Source organism: Macrobrachium nipponense, chromosome 43, assembly GCF_015104395.2.
Source record: "Macrobrachium nipponense isolate FS-2020 chromosome 43, ASM1510439v2, whole genome shotgun sequence".
In the NCBI taxonomy this organism is placed as follows: Eukaryota; Metazoa; Arthropoda; class Malacostraca; order Decapoda; family Palaemonidae; genus Macrobrachium; species Macrobrachium nipponense.
This window is the reverse complement of record NC_061104.1, coordinates 12822252-12841899: the sequence shown is the minus strand read 5'-3', so window position 1 is coordinate 12841899 and position 19648 is coordinate 12822252. Positions and strand designations below refer to the sequence as shown.

At 40.4% G+C, this 19648-nt stretch overlaps 1 protein-coding gene across 5 annotated transcripts in view; it reads left to right on the top strand.

The window, feature by feature from the left end:
• LOC135213537 (sodium/glucose cotransporter 1-like) overlaps positions 1–19648 on the top strand; it is a 289323-nt gene that overhangs the window by 99925 nt on the left and 169750 nt on the right. For 2 of the 5 annotated variants that reach the window (XM_064247467.1, XM_064247471.1), the window contains 4 exons: positions 5909–6028; positions 7222–7317; positions 7690–7801; positions 18674–18736. The exons of 2 other annotated variants lie outside the window; for them this stretch is intronic. In XM_064247467.1, the coding sequence (XP_064103537.1) occupies positions 5909–6028; positions 7222–7317; positions 7690–7801; positions 18674–18736 (391 nt within the window). The remainder of the gene's footprint in view (positions 1–5908; positions 6029–7221; positions 7318–7689; positions 7802–18673; positions 18737–19648) is intronic. One more of the 5 variants, XM_064247469.1, reaches the window with a different exon arrangement.

The following is a 19648-nucleotide window of genomic DNA, read 5'->3' as shown; positions in this document are numbered from 1 at the left end:
ATACTTGTCTTTGGCCATCTCCCAGATTAGCCAGTCGTTTAGGTACGCCACCACCAATAAAACCTGAGACCTTAGCTCCTGCACCACTACCTCCGCCAGTTTCGTGAAAACCCTTGGGGCTATATTCAGCCCGAAGGGCATCACCTTGAAGGAATAGGCTTCTTCCGCTAGTTTGAAGCCCAGGAATGGATGGGAGTGCCGAGCCATCGGGACAAGATAATAGGCGTCTGTAAGATCTATAGAGGTGGTGACGCCCCCACGGGGAAGTAAGGCCCGTACCTGAGAGATGGTCAGCATTTAGAACTTGTCGCAAGGAATGTACAAGTTTAAACGGGACAAGTCTAAGATCACCCTTCTTTGGGTCGGTCCCTGACTTTGGGGACACTGAATAGACGACTCTGAAATTTCAAGTTCTTTGTCCCGGAGACTGCTCCCTTCTGGAGAAGATCCCTGGAGTAATCCATCAACCCTTGGGTTGGATGCTGATAGATGGATACTATGCTTTCCGCCCAGCTGCTGAACCCCCAACGATGTTAAGAGATACAGCCTGCCTCCTATTTGAGGAACTTCATTGAGATGATGAGGGTCGGGTTCCTTTCCTGACCATGCACCTCTAGCTCGCCCTTGGGCTCCAGTTCCTCCACGCTGACGAAAGGGGCCTCTAGCCTTGCAACCCCTAGCAACCTTGGTAAAAGGTTGAAATACCCGATTCTCATAGACCGGGTTAAAAGCAGGCGACACTGAATACAGTGGGGGAACCTGTTGGCTAGCCGACGGCGAAAGGAAGACAAATTGATGCTGTTGCCGAGGCTGAGCCTTAGAAGATGAAGGTTGGGGAACTTGCTGAATTAGAACAGCTTGTAGCACAGGATGCTGTTGCGGAACTTGGAAAGGTTGGTACCTTCTTTGACCCTTCCCTTCTAGCCCTAAACTACTGGAGGAAGAAGGACTCTAATTTCCTTTTGAAAGGAATGCCCCAACGCAATCTGATGCTTTGATTAAAACGTGATGCCTCGTTCTGAACCTCGTTTACTGCCGAAGCTGGGAAGAGATCTGCACCCCAGATTGAGGAAGCCAGAAGCTTGTTGGGTTCGTGCCTGATCGTAGCCTCGGATAGAACATGCTACCTGCCATTTCTCTTAGTAACCGCAAAGCCGTACGAGTCACATTGCATGCTTAAAAGTAACTACTCCGCAATGAACTTAAACAGCGGTTCATGAGCGTACTCCAGAGCCGCCATCTCCGTCATCACTAGAGAGTTAAGAGACCTTGCAAGACGTGTCCTAGCATCAAATTCGGCTTGGATCAGTGCGACTGACAGAGGCGCTCACTAAACAAGTTGATTGCACAGTTTGGCTTAAGCTTGCCTACCGAGAATGTAGCCGGCAAACTTCCCACAAATTCTCCCTACCTGGGAGTAGCAATGATGTGGGATCTGTCTCGCTAAGCTGGGGCTCTTCCCGAGTCACTGCCTGAAGGGTAAGTCCTGCTACCTTTTATGAAAAAGGTAAGGAGTTCCCGTCATCAGACTTAAACATCGTGAAAGGGCTTTTAAATGCTGTTACCTTAGTATTAGAGCAGACCCACTTCTAGGCTCCATATCCATACTTGATGAGCCTGATTGCTAGAAAGGATAACAGTCCCCTTGAAAGACCTTGTCCTCCCTAATCGAAGCTGCCTCCATAAGCCTAACATAACCTATAAATGGTGGCCATAACCTTTCGGGGAAGAACTCTAAATCCTCGAGTCTATGTGTACCACAACCTTCTGCAGTCAACATCCCGCTGACAAAGGGAGCGAAGTTCACTACCCTCCAAGGATCACCAGGGTGGAACGGAGGGAGCGTGGACCCGTCAGGCATGCTCTGACCTTGCACCAAGTTACTAGGAGGTGCCGGAACTGCCGACTCCTGTCTGAGACCTGCAATTAGGGAGTCTGTGCACCTAAACTTTTAAAAACACCCTTTCAAACCTTGCTGCGACTGAACTGACTAAGCTAGCAAGACCACTGACCTGATTTAAAATAATCGTGTTGAACAGGTCTTTGCCGACTAAAGGGGAACCTTCCAGCCCTCCCTATGGTACCTTATGAGGTATCCGATCTCAAGACGTTGAAGGGATGGGACTTGAGGGGCAATGGGAAGAGTTCTCTCCTTAAGGCCTTGGATTTGCAGACTTAGAAAGAAATCTCAGCCTAGGTTTAATATGTGTATGAACCTCTGGCACCTGCCCAGGCCTTGGCTTTGTGTCTGATTGGCTTTTAAGCAAGGTTTTACCCAAAGGTTTTCTCTTTAATCTAGGAATCACAGAGAAGGAATGCGACCTGGGAGGGGGCAAACCTCCTGTGAAACCCATGAAGGAATTGGGAGTAAAGGGAGAGGAAGAATCAGAGTCACTCGAGGAAAGACCCCGGTGACCAACTAGGCTAGCCTCATTAACACTGTTACCTGTAACCATATCTAGTGTAACGGGCAAATCCTCACTACTTCAAGTGAGACTACTTCCAACCAAGGTCCGGAACTCTGCCTCTTGCTGTTCCATAACTGAATCTTGAATTGATTTGATAATTGGTGCTGCGACTTTTGGGTCAACGTATCTGGCAGCTTTCCCGGCTGGGAAGGCTGCCATATCTTGAGGTAGAATATAAGGCTTAGCTTTCCCTACGTTCTGTCCAAAACCTCCAACCCAGATCTTGAGGGTGGAGAGTGCAGCATGCTTAACAGACTGCTCCGTCTGTAATGCAAGGAATGTGTCAATTTTGAGTAAAATCTTTGAACATTATCCTTACATATGTTGATTAATTAATGTAATTTAATTTAAAGAAATTTTTATTATTTATTTATTTATTTATTTATTTTTTTTTTTTTTTTTATTTAATTTATTTTTATTTTTTTATTTATTTTTTTATTTTATTTATTTATTTTATTTTTTTTTTAATTTATTTATTTATTTATTTTATCTATTTATTTATTTTTTTTTACACTAACAAAAGTAGTGTAATATAACTCCATCACAATATGCATAGAACAAGCAGTGCGGTAACTTACCGAACAGGTAACCTGTTGTACAAGTCGTAGCAGGCAAAGCAGTTTTCGTGATGCCAGACTACGGAACTGGTAAGCAATACTGCGCACGGGGCATGGTTCCGGCCAACATCATGGTTGCACGGAATCCTGTAGACGGCAACCAGACACTGAGTGGCCTGTAAGTGCAATAATAAATATATAAGAAACAATTGCAACAAATCTTAATTAGGATTATTTTATGAATAATATTGTCATGTGCCGGAGCATTCAGGTGAAATATATATATATAAAAAATATATATGTATAATATATTCATATATTTATGTCCCGGGGACTGTGTAATAATTAAAACAACCCGGAGCTGTATGACCCGGGGTGGGGGGTACACGAAGTAACCCGGGACGGCCACATGAACTCGCAAGTTCCGTGGCAAAAGAAAGGAAAAAATATATATATATATATATATATATATATATATATATAGATATATTCATATAGTTTACGTCCCGGGGACTGTGTAAGAAATAAAACCACCCGGAGCTGTATGACCCGGGGTGGGGGTACACGGAGTAACCCGGGATGGCCACATGAACCCGCAAGTTCCGTGGCAAAAAGAAAAGAAAATAAAAATAAAAAAAGAGAACTAAAATAACAAATATCATACCTCCGCCTACGGAAGAGTAACTTCTGTAAACATAGCCCTCAACGACTACCGGAGAAGCCGGAATCTAAATCCACCTTATGCGGAGAGGGAATATTTTAGGCGGATGGATGTAAGCTCCGGGAGTTGAAAGAAGCAGAGCGCAACAAATCCACGGAAGCCGAGGCTGCATACGCAAAGCAATCATCAACTCCGGAGGCGGTCGGCTTAGAAGTGACACCCACCAACCTAAGGTCCTGGAGGACCCTCTACATCCCCCCCTCCGCTGATGGGAACGGCTGTCAGCGACAACCGAGGCGAGAGGAGCACACAACTACTGGGGGCCCCACGTGAGGGGGAGTGAGGGAGGGCTGATGGGGTGACGATCACGTGAGCAGCGTACCCTCGCAAATAAAAGATCACGAGGAAAACGCAGGCATAGCCTATGTAGGCTAACCGACCTAACATCCAACATATACATAGAGTAAATAAAATAAATTACTTAAAGCTAAAAGAAAATCAGGCTTTAACACGGGGGAAATGAAAATAAACTTACGTAAAATATAAAACCGCAATGAAGGCCACTCGATAACGGTGGGCGCAAAAGGGAAAATTCTTAAATGAAATAAACCAAACTTAAAAATAACCGGGGGGGGGTGGTGGATAAACGGCGAAGCACGAAATAAAGAAACGGGCTCGAATGAAGACCCCTGTGAAAAACATGAAATAACAAAACATAAACGAAAATAGGATCGACTAAAAACTGCCACCCAAGAAATAAATAAATATATGTACTGAAATATCACATGTTACAAGCAGAGAGGAAGACCACTCGAAATCGGTACAATTCAAGGATAAGCCGTAAAGGCGACTTGCCGCCCGCCCGCTACTTATAAGTGACGCCTAATAAAATCCTAAATAAAGGCAAAACGAAAGGCAAATTCACTCTCTAAATATTGAAAAAGGGCGGAACCAGTACTTAACTTGGGTGAAGAGGTAGATTGACGATCCGTAACCAAGAATAAAAATAAAAGAACAAATAGCTATATTCGAACGTACGAAGACGATATGGCTATCGAAAAGTATGACCTCACAGACGCCTTCAACGGGGTAGCTAGGTGTGACCTATGGGTCGGCTCCCCGTATTTAGGGTCTTTTGATGAGGAAAAGGCTAATTGGAGGGGTTGCTGTGGTAGTGCTTAACACTTGCCCCAGTTTTATACCGACACCTTTTATATAGGTGAGCGAGTCAGAAGCTTCTGACATGTCCAATTTAGCAGTTCTCTGGTATTATAGCAATATTTTACTAGAAATAGTGCTAAAGCAGACATATTTCACGGGAGCCCAGAAATATATATATATTATATATATATATATATATATATAATATAATATATATATAATATAATATATGTGATAAATATAATAGATATATATATATATAATATACATATATATATATATATATTTTATATTATATATATATTTTATATATATATTTTATAATAATATATAATATATTTTTTAGATATTAATATATTTATATATATATATATATATATATATATATATTATATATATATATATATATATATATATATGTGATATATAAATATATATATATATGAAATTATATAGTATATAATATATATATGATATATATATATATATATTTATATATATATATATATATTTTATATATATTATATATATATATATATATATTATATATTTTATATCATATATTATATATATATATATATATATATATATAGATTATATATATTATATCTATATATATATGTGATATATAAATAGATATATATATATATATATAGATATATATATATATATATATATGTGATATATAAATATATATATATATATATATATATAAAAATATATATATATATATATATATATATATATATATATAAATTAATATATATATATATATATATATATATATATATATATATATATATATATACATATATATTATTTATATATATATTATTATATATATATATATATATATATATATATATATATATATATATATATATATATATATATATATATATGGTACATAACATACATTATACATACATACATACATTCACACACACTGTACATGCATCTCAGTTGTATAGTTGAATACCAAATACAGTGAGTACACATTTTAAAATGTACTGATCATTGTGCTAAAATGTTTGTGGCCTAAAATAATGTATTCATTTTAGGGTGCATTTTGGGGCCTAGTGTCTGGCTTCTCAGTTGGCATGACTCGTATGGCCTTCGATTTTTATTATGGAGAGCCACATTGTTATGAGGAAGATTATAGACCATCTTTTATTAGAAAGGTAAGTAATTGTCAATAATTTTATCAAATTGTATCATGTATGTACTTTTATAAAGTATAAACAGCTGACTTACAAAAATTTATTACTGACACTTCTGTAATAGAAAGACAAATTCATCATGGATATACCATGTTCTTTGTATAAAAGATTATTTTATAATTTGATAGTCGCCAGTTTCCTTTTAATTCTTGTTCTCCCTTGTAAATGGACATGAAGCTGTCAAGACTTACCGCATCACAGAGTTTGTTGCGTCGTCGCTGACCAGCTCCCACCTTGTACACGCAGGAGTTGCCAGATCTCACAGATTCCTTGCTATTCAATCTTTGATTTTTTAAACCGGTTTCCAGCTAGTTGTTAGCTATGAAAATACAATTGATTAAAAATTTGTCTTTTTTCCATGTTTGTGCCATGGGTAATAATCTTTGCTCTTGATCTAGACTTGACTTAAGTAACTTTTTCCTAGGTCTTTGCCTATGAATTCAGATATTTTTTTTTATTTTGGGCAGTGCTTATAAGAACTAAAATTACTCTCCTTCCTGTTGTTCTTTGTTTTTCTGAAAAATTTTCTCTTCTTTCCTTGCTTGTCACACCCTTGATAGTCCACACTAATGACAAAAAATTTATGTTTGTGTTTTTTTGTCTTCCATAGATTTATTACCTGTCCTACACATTTTTAAAACATTATGAACACACAGGCAAACAGTCTGCATATGTACTAATACCCACTGGTTAAAGAGACTCAAATTAGCGGTATCTTTTCTTGAGAGGGAGAGAGAGATTATTTAGGATTCAGGCTTGGCAGATGTACTACAATTATTTTATTATTGAGATTTTTTGCTAATCTTGGGATTTTCTAAGGTCAGTTCTTGGGATTTCATAAGAAAAATAATTTTGAGTAGCAGCACACACCCAAATGACTCTAGTCAGCCATTAGCATGCTAACTACCAACCTTATGAATTGATGCTCTACGCTCCACAAAATGTTTTAGATTTTTAGTGTTTCAGGTTTTAAAATTTTGGATCAAGGATTATATACCTGTACTGTTAATATTAATGGAATGTTATTACTGTTATTTTTTATTGAATATAAAATATATAATTTGTGTACTTTTTTTAATTTTCAGTATTTTTTTTTAATTTTTAGTACTTTTTAATTCACTTGGTTAATTGTTTAACATTGTCTTTTCTAACAGATTCACTTCATGTACTTTGCAACTTTACTTTTCTGGATAACAGTCACTGTAGCTGTACTGGTGACACTCGTAACAAAACCTACAGAAAAGTGGATGGTGAGTTGTTTTAAAGCCTTAACATGGTATTTTCAAAGTTTTGTAGTAATACTAATTATTTAATGTAAAGAATATCTGCGAACAACATCGTTGTTAATGCTGTACGTATTTAGTTTTGAATTGTCTTAATGTTTTCATTAGTGAAAAATTTACTCCAAGAGTATTTTTCAAGTTATCTTTTAGATGTTAAACTCTTCCTTATGTCTTTCAGTCAGGCACAGCATGAAACGAATGTCAGATACTTCATTATATTTTATACATAAGTTGTGTAAATTTTGTTGTATCACATGGAAAAGTTTGCATTTTATTTTCATACACTACAATTCTAGTGAGAGTAGGAATGATGATTTTTTTTTCTTTCTCTCTCTCCAGCTGATTCGAACAACATTTTTCACACGGTACGACAGGAGTAAAAGGCAAGATGATGTTGAAATGACCGACTGGATAGAAAATAGTTTGTTGCAAGAAAAAAATCAAGAAGAAGGTTAGTATTTTTGGATTTAAATTTTGAGCACACAGTAAAGCCCACTTTCCAGTATAGTATTGTTAATTTAAAATGATATTGTCATGTTACAATAAAGTTTTATACATACTTACCTGACAGATATATACTTAGCTATAGACTCCGTCGTCTCCGACAGAATTTCAAATTTCGCGGCACACGCTACCGGTAGGTCAGGTGATCTACCGCCCTGCCCTGGGTGGCAGGACTAGGAACCATTCCCGTTTTCTAATCAGAATTCTTCTCTTCCACCTGTCTCCTGCGGGGAGGCTGGGTGGGCCATTAATCGTCTATATCTGTCAGGTAAGTATGTATAAAACTTTATTGTAACATGACAATATCATTTTTATACATTCAACTTCCCTGCCAGATATATACTTAGCTGATTAGCACCCATTGGTGGTGGGTAAGAGACAGCTAACTACTGAAATAGACAGGTAAACAACATATGTTGTAGGTATTAATAAACCTTGGTTCCTACCTTATTAGGCTGAAGACTTCGCGGCTACTGCCTTGGAGTCTGCTTAGCCTCAAGAGCCTCAGCGAGATATTGATCTATGGCTAAGAGTTCTTGTGGGTCTGCCAATGGGGTCTTATCCACTTACTCGGCAGAGCCTAAAGGCCTTTGTCATTGGGTGCTATTCCACTAACATGACAATACACCTTGTTCAAGGAGCACAACACCGATCCCGATCACCTGATCCTAACATCCATGTTAGTTCTAAGATTGCAAGGAGTTATCCCCGAACTCCTTACAAACAACCAAAAACTCGAAACATAATTACACTTTCATTTATACAAAATATACAAAAAAAAAAATTTTGTACTCCCCGACTAGCCATACATATCCTTGATCCCCTACTAGCAATGACACTATGCGCCCGTGCAACATCCGTGAGCTTGCTAATAGAAAACCAAGCACATATCTGACAAGAGGGTTTATGTACGATAAAATCAAAATATTTTAAGGATCAGTCTTTGCTCCAAGACCCAGCACTGTATCTGCTGATACAAATGGACCTAGAGAGAAGCACTTCTCATAGGTCACTCTCACATCCTTCAGATAATGAGATGCAAACACTGAATTGCACCTCCAATACGTAGTCTCAATGATATTTTTAAGAGACATATTCTTTTGGAACGCCAAGGACGTTGCTACTGCTCTCACCTCATGGGTCTTAACCTTTAGAAGACCGAAGGATTCCTCCGAGCAGTTCTTGTGAGCGTCCGTAATTACGCTTCTCACAAAGAAAGCCAAGGCGTTCTTGGACATGAGTCTTTTGGGGTTCTTCACACAGCACACCAAAGACCTTGTTGACAAGCTCCCATCTGTCTCTTCCTCTCTAAATAAAATTTAAGAGCTCTCACTGGACAGAGAGACCTCTCTGTCTCTCTGCCTACGAGGTTAGATAGACCTTTTACTTCAAAGCTTCTGGGCCGAGGTTTTGACGGGTTTTCGTTCTTCGCCAGAAACATTGTCTGGAACGAACAGATGGCAGCATCTCCTTTGAACCCCACTGTGGAATCTAGAGCGTGCAATTCGCTCGTCCTCTTGGCTGTAGCGAGAGACAACAGGAATAAGCATTTCCTAGTGACGTCGCGGAAGGAAGCCAGATGTAAAGGCTCGAATTTATCCGATGAAAGGAATTTCAGGACCACGTCCAGATTCCAACTAGGTGTTCTAGTTGCTGCTGCTTTTGAGGTTTCAAAGGATCTAATTAGATCGTGTAGATCTTTGTTGTCTGCAATATCTAGCCCTCGATTTCTAAATACTGAAGACAGCATGCTTCTGTATCCCTTTATTGTTGAGACAGATAGGTGAGATTCCTCTCTCAGAAAGAGGAGGAAATCGGCAATATTCACTATAGAGGTACTGGAGGAGGACAGCTTCTGACTCTTACACCACCTCCTAAAGACTTCCCACTTCGATTGGTATACTCTTCTCGTCGAAGCTCTGCGGGCTCTAGCGATAGAGCCCGCAGCCTTGCGAGAAAAGCCCCTCGCTCTGACAAGTCTTTCGATAGTCGAAAGGCAGTCAGAGCGAGACCTGGAGGTTTGTGATGAAACCTCTCGAAGTGGGGTTGTCTGAGTAGATCTGGTCTGTTTGGAAGAGATCTGGGGAAGTCCACTATCCACTATCCAGTACCTCCGTGAACCATTCCTGTGCTGGCCAAAATGGGGCTATTAGTGTCAACTTCGTGCTCTTTGAAGCTACGAACTTCCTGAGCACTTCCCCCAGGATCTTGAACGGGGGAAAGGCGTAGGCGTCCACACCCGACCAATCCAGGAGAAACGTGTCTATTGCGAAGGCTCTCGGATCTTCCACTAGAGAGCAAAAGATCTCTACTCTTTTGGAGAGGAACGTCGCAAACAGGTCTATGTGAGGTGTCCCCCACAGGGACCAAAGACTTCGACACACTTCTTCGTGTAGAGTCCATTCTGTGGGAAGGACCTGATTCCTCCTGCTCAGTCTGTCCGCTCTCACATTCTTTATCCCTTGTACAAACCTTGTGAGGAGAGTTATGCCTCTTTTTTCTGTCCAGGTTAACAGGTGTTTTGTTAACTGGAAGAGGGAGAAAGAGTGCGTGCCTCCCTGCTTGCGTATGTAAGCCAGAGCCGTGGTGTTGTCCGAGTTTATCTGTATCACCCCGCCTCTGACTATCTCTTCGAAGAACTTTAAGGCTAGGTGTATGGCCACTAGTTCCTTGCAATTGATGTGCCAGGACACCTGTTCCTTTGTCCAGGTGCCTGACACCTCCCTTGCTCCTAGCGTCGCTCCCCATCCCGACTCTGAAGCGTCGGAATATAACACTTGGTCTGGGTTCTGAAGGGCAAGCGATACGCCTTCGTTCTTTTGAAGAGGAAGGATCCACCACTTCAAGTGATCTTTTATCTCTTGTGGAAGCGGGAAGATGTCCGAGAGTTGTCCCGTCTTCCAACTCCACACCCCTTTCAGGAAAAACTGAAGAGGGCGAAGGTGAAGCCTCCCCAGAGAGAAGAACTTTTCTAGTGAGGACAGGGTCCCTAAAAGGCTCAGATAATCCCTCGCTGAACTGTTCTTTCTCTCTAAGAAGCTCGAGATTTTCGACAAACCTCGAGTGATTCTTTCTCGCGAAGGAAATACTCGAAAACCCCGAGAATCCATCTGAATCCCCAGATAGACCAAGCTCTGGCTGGGGATCAGCTGCGACTTCTCGAGGTTCACGAGTAATCCTAGCGATTCTATCATGTTTCTTGTTACTGATAAGTCCTCCAAGCACTGAATCTCCGACTTGGCCCTGATCAGCCAGTTGTCTAAGTAGAGGGAGATGTTTATTCCCTCTAGGTGAAGCCATCTTGCCACATTCGCCATCAGGTTGGTGAATACTTGCGGAGCTGTAGACAGACCGAAGCACAGAGCCCTGAATTGAAAAATCTTGTCTCCTATTACAAACTGAAGATATTTCTTTGACAAATGGTGGATGGGAACGTGGAAATACGCATCTTGCAAGTCCAGAGAGACCATCCAATCTCCTGGACGAAGAGCCGACATTACTGAAACGGCCGTTTCCATGCGGAACTTCTTTTTCTGAACAAAGCGATTCAGAGCGCTTACGTCCAGTACTGGTCTCCACCCCCCCGATGCCTTTGGTACTAGAAAAAGGCGATTGTAAAATCCCGGGGAGTGTGGATCCTGCACAAGTTCGATGGCTTCCTTTTCCCACATTTGTTCCACCATTTGAAGGAGAGTCTTTCTCATTACAGGGTCTCTGTACCTCGCTGACAGTTCCCGAGGCGTAGATGTTAGGGGAGGGTTGTCCTCGAAGGGGATTACGTATCCTTTCTTTAGGACCGACACTGACCAAGGGTCGGCTCCCCTTTTTGCCCATACTCCTGCAAAGTTCAGGAGTCTGGCGCCCACTGGTGCTTGAAGGAGCAACAAGTCATTTGGTTTTCTTGAAAGGTCTAAAGGAAGACCTTCCTCTCTTGTCAGAGTTCTTCTTTCTGGCAGGGGGACGAGCCGCTGCACCTCCACGAAAGGGCTGCTGAGGAGGACGAGAGTCCTTCTTAATCGTCGACACTACAGGGCGTCCTTTCTTGGACGTTTGTACTAGTAGGTCCTGTGTCGCCTTCTCAGTTAGCGAGCGAGATATATCCTTCACTAACTGAGAAGGAAACAGATGATCCGACAGAGGGGCGAACAATAAAGCAGTCCTCTGGCTCGGAGAAACCCCTTTTGATAAAAGGGATCCATATACTGATCTCTTCTTCAGAAGACCAGCACCAAAAAGGGAAGCCACTTCTCCCGAACCGTCCTGTACTGCCTTGTCCATGCAAGACAGGACGCTATGGAGAATCTCTGGGTTTTTAAGAAACTCCGGATCTTTAGATTTGTTGGCCAGAACTCCGAGTGACCAATCCAGAAAGTTGAACACCTCTAAAGTGACAAAAAGTCCCTTTAGAAAGTGGTTCAACTCCGAAGTGCTCCACGTCGATCTGACCGATCCTAGAGAGTGACGTCTAGAGGCCTCCACTAAATTGGAAAAGTCCGCATCTGCCGAGGCAGGAAGAGAAAGACCCATAGTCTCTCCTGTCCCATACCAAATACCTCTCTTTCCATGGAGTTTGGAAGGAGGCATGCAGAATACAGTCTTTCCCAACTCTTTCTTCTTGTCCATCCAAGAATCTAAAGAATGGAGGGCCTTCTTCATAGAAATTGCAGGCTTCATTTTCAGAAAGGCCGAAGATTTTGCCGTAGTCGAGCTCGAAAAGAGAGAACGAGGAGAAGGAGGAGCCGCCGGACTAAGAGAGTCTCCAAACTCTTGTAGCAATAATGAGGCTAAGACCTTATAATTCGATAGTCCCTCATTTGCAGGAGGTTCGTCATCAGACAAATCGTCTAAACCTCGATCAGACGAAGGAGAAAGCTCTCGTTTGGAGGGAGAGTCCTTCCAAGACCTCCTACGATCTGAAGGAGAGGAGCTTCTATTTGGAGAAGAGTCATAAATTCCAGGAATGAATCTCCGACTCCTGCCTCCTGGCTCTTGGACTCTTCCCCTGACTCCTGCCTCCTGGCCTGACTCCTGCCTCCTGACTCCGGACTCCTGCCTCCTGACTCCGGACCCTGGCTCCTGCCTCCTGACTCCGGCCTCTTGCTCCTTGCCTCCTGATCTGGTCCTCTTGACCTCTGCCTCCTGACCTCCTTGACTCCTGCCTCTTGCTCCTGGCTCCTGGCTCCTGGCTCCATGCCTCCTGCTTGGATGCCTCCACACTCCTGGCTCTTGGCTCTTGCCTCCTGGTTGACTCCTCACTCCTGGCTCTTGGCTCCTGCCTCTTGGGTGACTCCTCACTCCTGGCCGGTGCCAGACGTCTGATCGGTTCATCCACGTTTGTACAGGAAGCCTCACCTCGAGTAGGAGCATCGATCCTGGCGGCAGATACCTCCATACGTCTGAAGGATCGTTTGATCGGAAGGGAAGAGTCTTTCCTTCTAGGAGGCTCCTTTGAAAGAACTCCTACAAAAGACGAAATCTGCTCTTGCATAGCCATCATGAACCTCTTCGTAACCTCCTCTTTATCCTCTTCGGGAGGAGGGGAAGGAGGAGGGGAGGAGTCCATAGCCTCCACCTCCTGACTCCTTCTCACTCTGGTTGAAAGAATGGCTCTTCTTGCCTTCTTAACTCCCGAAGGAGACTCCTCAGGGAAGTTTTCTGGGCTCGAATCAATCGTCGGAGCCTTCCAACTCCTCTTGAGTGGTCGAGATCGATCTGAATCCCTCCAATCACGTCTCGGAGATGAAGATCCCGACGACGAAAAACACTCACGCAGGACGCTTTTGCAATAGCGATCCTTGGCAGTCTGGGGTGTCACAGAAACCGCTGAAGGGACACCTGATCGGTGGGGATTCTCCACAACCTCCTTTCGGCTTTCGACATTCCTTCTCCTCTGGGCATGTGAGCTTGGAAGAGGTCTAGACCTAGGAGCGTTGCGGAGCCGACCAGATGCCCCCTCCACTACACTGGGGACACTCATATCACTGTCCACTGAAAAATCACTAGCCTTACCTTGTATGGCAGCCATTTTGTTTTCCATCAACTTGAAGGCTGCTTTTAGATCCGCAAGTTCTTTCACTGAATCTACAGGTTCTGCAATAGGAGAAGGGGCTGCAATGGAAGGAGAAGTAGCAATACTTACCCTTGGGGAAGATCCCAAGCTAGGAATTAGTTCAGATCTCGAACTACTTAACTTCTATAAGAAGCCTTCCTCACTCTTTCTCTCTCTAACTTTTTTAAATAATTAGTTAGATTCTTCCATTCGTTCTCACTCAAATTCTCACATTCCTTGCAAGTATTAGTAAAAGAACATTCATACTCCCTGCAACCCTTGCATACAGTGTGAGGGTCTACCAAAGCTTTCGGCAACCTCACCTTACAGCCTACATTCACACAACGTCTCACAACCATTCCAGAGTCAGACATTTTTTAAAGAAAAATCCAAAATCAAGTCCACAAAACAGTCCACAAAAGCATATGCCAATCCAACAATCCAGATACGTCACCAAAAGTCGGTCAAGATGATCAATTGCCGGTGAAAAAAGAAAAACCAATCGAGAGGAACCAACAACAATGTTGATGGCCCGGGCGACAGAAGAATTCTGATTAGAAAACGGGAATGGTTCCTAGTCCTGCCACCCAGGGCAGGGCGGTAGATCACCTGACCTACCGGTAGCGTGTGCCGCGAAATTTGAAATTCTGTCGGAGACGACGGAGTCTATAGCTAAGTATATATCTGGCAGAGAAGTTGAATGTATAAAAATGGTAATTAGATAAAAAAAACACTGCAAAAATTATTTTTTTAATAACCGAAGACATTATGAAAGTACTAAAATAACACTGCACCAATTATATTTGGAAACATACTCAAAATACTTTTAAGTGATTAAGTGGGATAGTCACATATTCTAAAAATGCCCCATGAATTTAAACATTTGTCTCAGTAGTGCAGCCAGGGACTTTAGAACAACTGAAATTAATTCCTTGGTTTAAGTCCAAATATGTTTTGCAAGTGTATTGTTGTTTATATTCCAAGCCAGTAGAGAGAGCTGTGACGCACTAATGCTTACCTGATAGTGTTGGAGATTGCAAATATTTGTATGGATGGCAAAGATTTTTGTTACAGTTGTAAACTGATTGATAATAAATTTCCAACATGGTTGCTTAAGAAACCTATTAGTAAATTTTAATTTTAGAAGTTTTGTACCATCCACCTGTAAGTATAATTTCCATAATTAAATTTGTTTGAGTAAGTTTCTGTTATCTAAAGTTTGTTCTTCCTGTAGTCACTTATAATTGTATATGTAAATATGAATAGCTACATAACTACCTTAACTATATCCACCATTACTGTATACAGTGGTACCTCGAGATACGAAAGGCTCAACTTACGAAAAACTCGAGATACGAAAGCCAATACGAAAAATTTAACGGCTATACATACGAAAAGTTTTCAAGATACGGAAGATTTCTGAAAGTCCGAGATTCGCCCGGATAACAATTTCTAAAATCGTGCTGCGCGCCGCCATCTTAGTACTAGTAGACTCGCCACCATCCTCCTGCTCTCCCATTGGTTCCTGATGCTAGTCGCAGCCATGAAATCCTTCTCTCCTATTGGCCAGCGTCCCTCCCATCATGCATCTACTATGTACACGTGGTGGCATGGCTCGGCTACTCGGTACCAGCATTGTTATAGTACGCGGTATTCGTTTTCGGGATCGTCAATGTGTACAAATTTAAAAAAAAAAAGTGACCAAGATCTCTCACATGGGATAAGTGATCAAGGTCTCTCTCATGGGATAACTGGAAACTTTGCAAGGTTGGTAGAATCTCCACTCCCTGCTGAACAGAAGGTGTAGACCAATCATTTACAACATGCATACCAGTACGTATAATCAAGGCACTTCAGTTTATGTTGAAGGTCAGCAGCCAAACATTCAGTACCCAAATCAGTTGCAGAGAGAGCATTTGGTTGAACAGGGTTTTGATGGGCCAACAGAGTTATGAGGTGCAAAAAAAGAACCAAGTGATAAAAAACAGAAAGTATAAATTCTGTAAAAAAAAAAAAAAAAAAAATCTACGTAAAGGAAAAAAAAAGTTAAAAATAAAAATCAAAAAAAGAAAAAAAAAAAAAGGCAGAAAGTAAAGCCTTTTTTCATAAAGTGCAATCATTTGTAGAAAACACCCCCCGAAAAGGCTCACACAGGAACATTGTGAAAAGTAGGCAGAAGCAATCTTCCTTGGATAGTTATGTATGTAGTACGTACGTATATTTTTTAAAGTGTACGTACGTACATATGTACAAAAGAAAAAAAATGGCAGAAATTAAAGCCCCTTTTCATAAAGTGCAATCATTTGTAGAAGAACACAAACCCCCCGAAAATGGTTCTCACAACACACAGGAACATTGTGAAAAGTATGGGCAAATTCATCCTTCCTTGGATAAGCAATCTTATTAGGTACGTACGTATTATTTTCTTAAAGTTGTACGTACTTACATTGTCCAAAGAAAAAATGGCAGAAATTTAAAGCCCCTTTTATTTTTTAAAAGTGGCCAATCCATTTAGAAGACACCCCCCGAAAGGCTCACCACAGGAACATTGTTGAAAAGTTAGGGAAGGGGGGCAATCTTTCCTTGGATAGTATATGTATTAGTACTTACTATATTTTTAATGTACGTACGTGCCAATTGTAAACAAAAAGAAAAAAAAATGGCAGCAAATTACAAAGCCCCCTTTTCAATAAAAGTGCAATAATTTGTAGAAGACACCCCCCGAAAAGGCTCACACAGGAACATTGTGAAAAGTAGGCAGAAGCAATCTTCCTTGGATAGTTACGTATGTACGTAGCCTCACTCGAAAGGTAAGCTTCCACATTATACGTACAGCATATTTCTTGTTACCATTTACACTAATGTACACTTTATCTACAGGTTATATTTTGCATTTTTTTTTTATTAATTTAGGTATTGAATGGTCCAAATTGTTGTAGTATTTCATTGTTTATAGGTCAATTTAGCTTTACTATTATGAAATTTACTGGGGGTGTTTTTGGAGGGCTTGGAACGGGTTAGCCATTTTACATGTAAAATGTGGTCCAAGATACGAAAACCTCATGATACGAAGGGCGCCTCGGAACGGATTAATTTCGTATCTCGAGCTCCTACTGTATATAGTATATAATGTTAAGAAGGGATATTATGTATCCTGAAAACCTGCAGTATAGTGGTGAGTATAATAGTGGTAGCTAATTTTATATATAAAAGTGATGGTCGAACTATGTATGTAGTACAGTAATACTTCAATCTTGAGCGATTCAAGTTGCACGAATTCACAATGGTGCGAACTTTTCATTGGAACCTAACTAATTATCATACGCAAACGCAACAATTTTGAATCCTGGAAAAACCCTGCAAAGGTGTCTGTTCAGTTTTTTTAATGTAATTTATAAGATATCAAGCTTTTCTGCGTAAATTAAAAGAACATTAAATAATAAAATAATTCTCTCTCTCTCTCTCTCTCTCTCTCTCTCTCTCTCTCTCTCTCTCTCTCTCTCTCTCTCTCTCTCTCTCTCTCTCTCTCTCTCTCCACATAAGTAATCTTCACACAGTCCTCTATTTTTACCAACCATTTATTTTTTTTTAAGGGTAATGTATTAAGCTAACTTTTAAAGGGAATTACAGTAACTTTAATTTAATTTAAAAGTTAGCTTAATACTTACGTAAAGACTACTCTCTCTCTCTCTCTCTCTCTCTCTCTCTCTCTCTCTCTCTCTCTCTCTCTCTCTCTCTCTCTCTCTCTCTCTCTCTCTCTCTCTCTCGTAGTCAGTGTAGCAAAGTGGTTGAGAAGACTTCTGAAAATAGATTGGCAGGCTGGAAGGGGGAAAGAAGAGAGAACTATGTTGCACATATGTAATCTTCACACACACACATATTTTTATCAACCAATTATTTCTTTTTTCATGGGTAATGTATTAATCTAACATTTAAATGAATTTACAGTAACTTTAATGTCATTTAAATGTTTGCTTGATATTCAGGGAGCATGATTAGGGTCACATTTAGTGTTCAAACTAGAAGTAAGCATTTATTAGCATTTTTAGAGACTGTGCCAAACTTACGTGAAACTTCCCCTTGCGAGAGTGGGGTCTGGAACCTAACCTCGCATAAGTGTGGGGTATTGCTGTATGTACAGTATATGTGTATGTTCACTATAGATGGCAAAACTACTGGACTGAATCGAACCAAGCCTCTGTAAGAATATGAATATGAGACAAGACATGTATAAACTTGATGAATTAATTTCAAGCTAAATAAGGGAAATGTTAAAATTATTAGGAGGTTAGTAGATAAACAGATTTGCAAATTTAGTACCTGACCTCAGGTACAAATGCGAATACAAGTCCACCTTGTTTCACCTATCAGGTGTGGGTTTTTGGTTTTCAACAGTCGGTATGTTTGTTTGTACTGTTCCCCTAGCTCTAGTATTGTGAATTCCTTCCATTGTGTATCAGTCCTTCTGTAATGGCTTAGACGCCAAGCCAAAACCATTCAAGATTTACATCGAGTCTTTATTTTTCCTAGTAATAATGAGAGATATACATGCATACATACATAAATTCAATTATTCATTCACTCATGCATACCTGTATAATACCTGTATATATTACTTATACACTTATATAATAGTAGTGTGTGTATTTAAACAATGTTTAACTAAATTTCCAGAAATTTTTTTACGTCTGTTTGCTAAAGAAATTTAAGATTAGGAAAAATTAACTCATTAGAATTTTTATTTCTTGCACTGTCTTCTAACATCTGTAGACACATTCATGCAATCAGTGGGTCCAGTCACCGGGTTAGTCACAGTATCTGGTTCCTTGGAAGGTAATTAATACAGTATTTCTTTAGGCACTTTCTCACCTTATTTTTTTCATTTTGAATTGTGAAGAAAGATATTGTTTTCATCTGTGATGTATTTCAGTTGCATTTCACCTTCATGAAGGAAATTGACAAATGTGCCCTTTGGTATACAGCACTTTTTGAGTTGGTAAACACTGCACAATTTGATATACACTTCATACAAACTGCACAAAACACCCAAGAAAACTTGAATGTAACAATGGCCATTATAGCGCACTATTGCAAGCAAGCCAAAACTTTAATCGTGCACTGTGTGCTTTATAGAGGAAGTACTATTAGTAATTTAGCTTTAATGGTCAAGGTTTTGTTGCTTGACTACTGTTATTTTCAAGTGATGCCAGTTAATGGTAATTGATGTGCATTTAAAAGCCTCTGGGTGTATGTATGAAGTGTTTTGTTGAGTTTTTTTTAATTCAGAATTGGTGCACCTAATGCCTTTATCTAGAGAAACACTTAGTCCTGAATGAAGGAATACACCCACTGACCTCTCAAAAGGATTGAACATTGTAATGGTTAGGGAAAATGAATGTAGGAAAAATTTTTTAAAGTTGATAAAACAAATAGGGACTGTCCCCAAACCCTGATCCCTGTAGGGTGTTAGTGCCATAAGTGAACCTCATTCAGTGCACTGTAGGCATATCATAAGGGTCTTTGTAGCATACCTTTGGCTACTAGCTGCAACCCCTTTCATTCCTTTGACTGTACCTCCCTTCGTGTTCTTAACTCCATCTTTTCTGGGCTCAGCCGTGTCGCTCCCGTGAAATGTATTATTGCAGATGCGAGGTTTTCCTCCTGTTGTGCCTTTCAGTCCTTTTTATCATCAATTTCTGTTTTATTGCTGATTGACCTCATATGTCCCAGCGCTTGGTTGTCGGC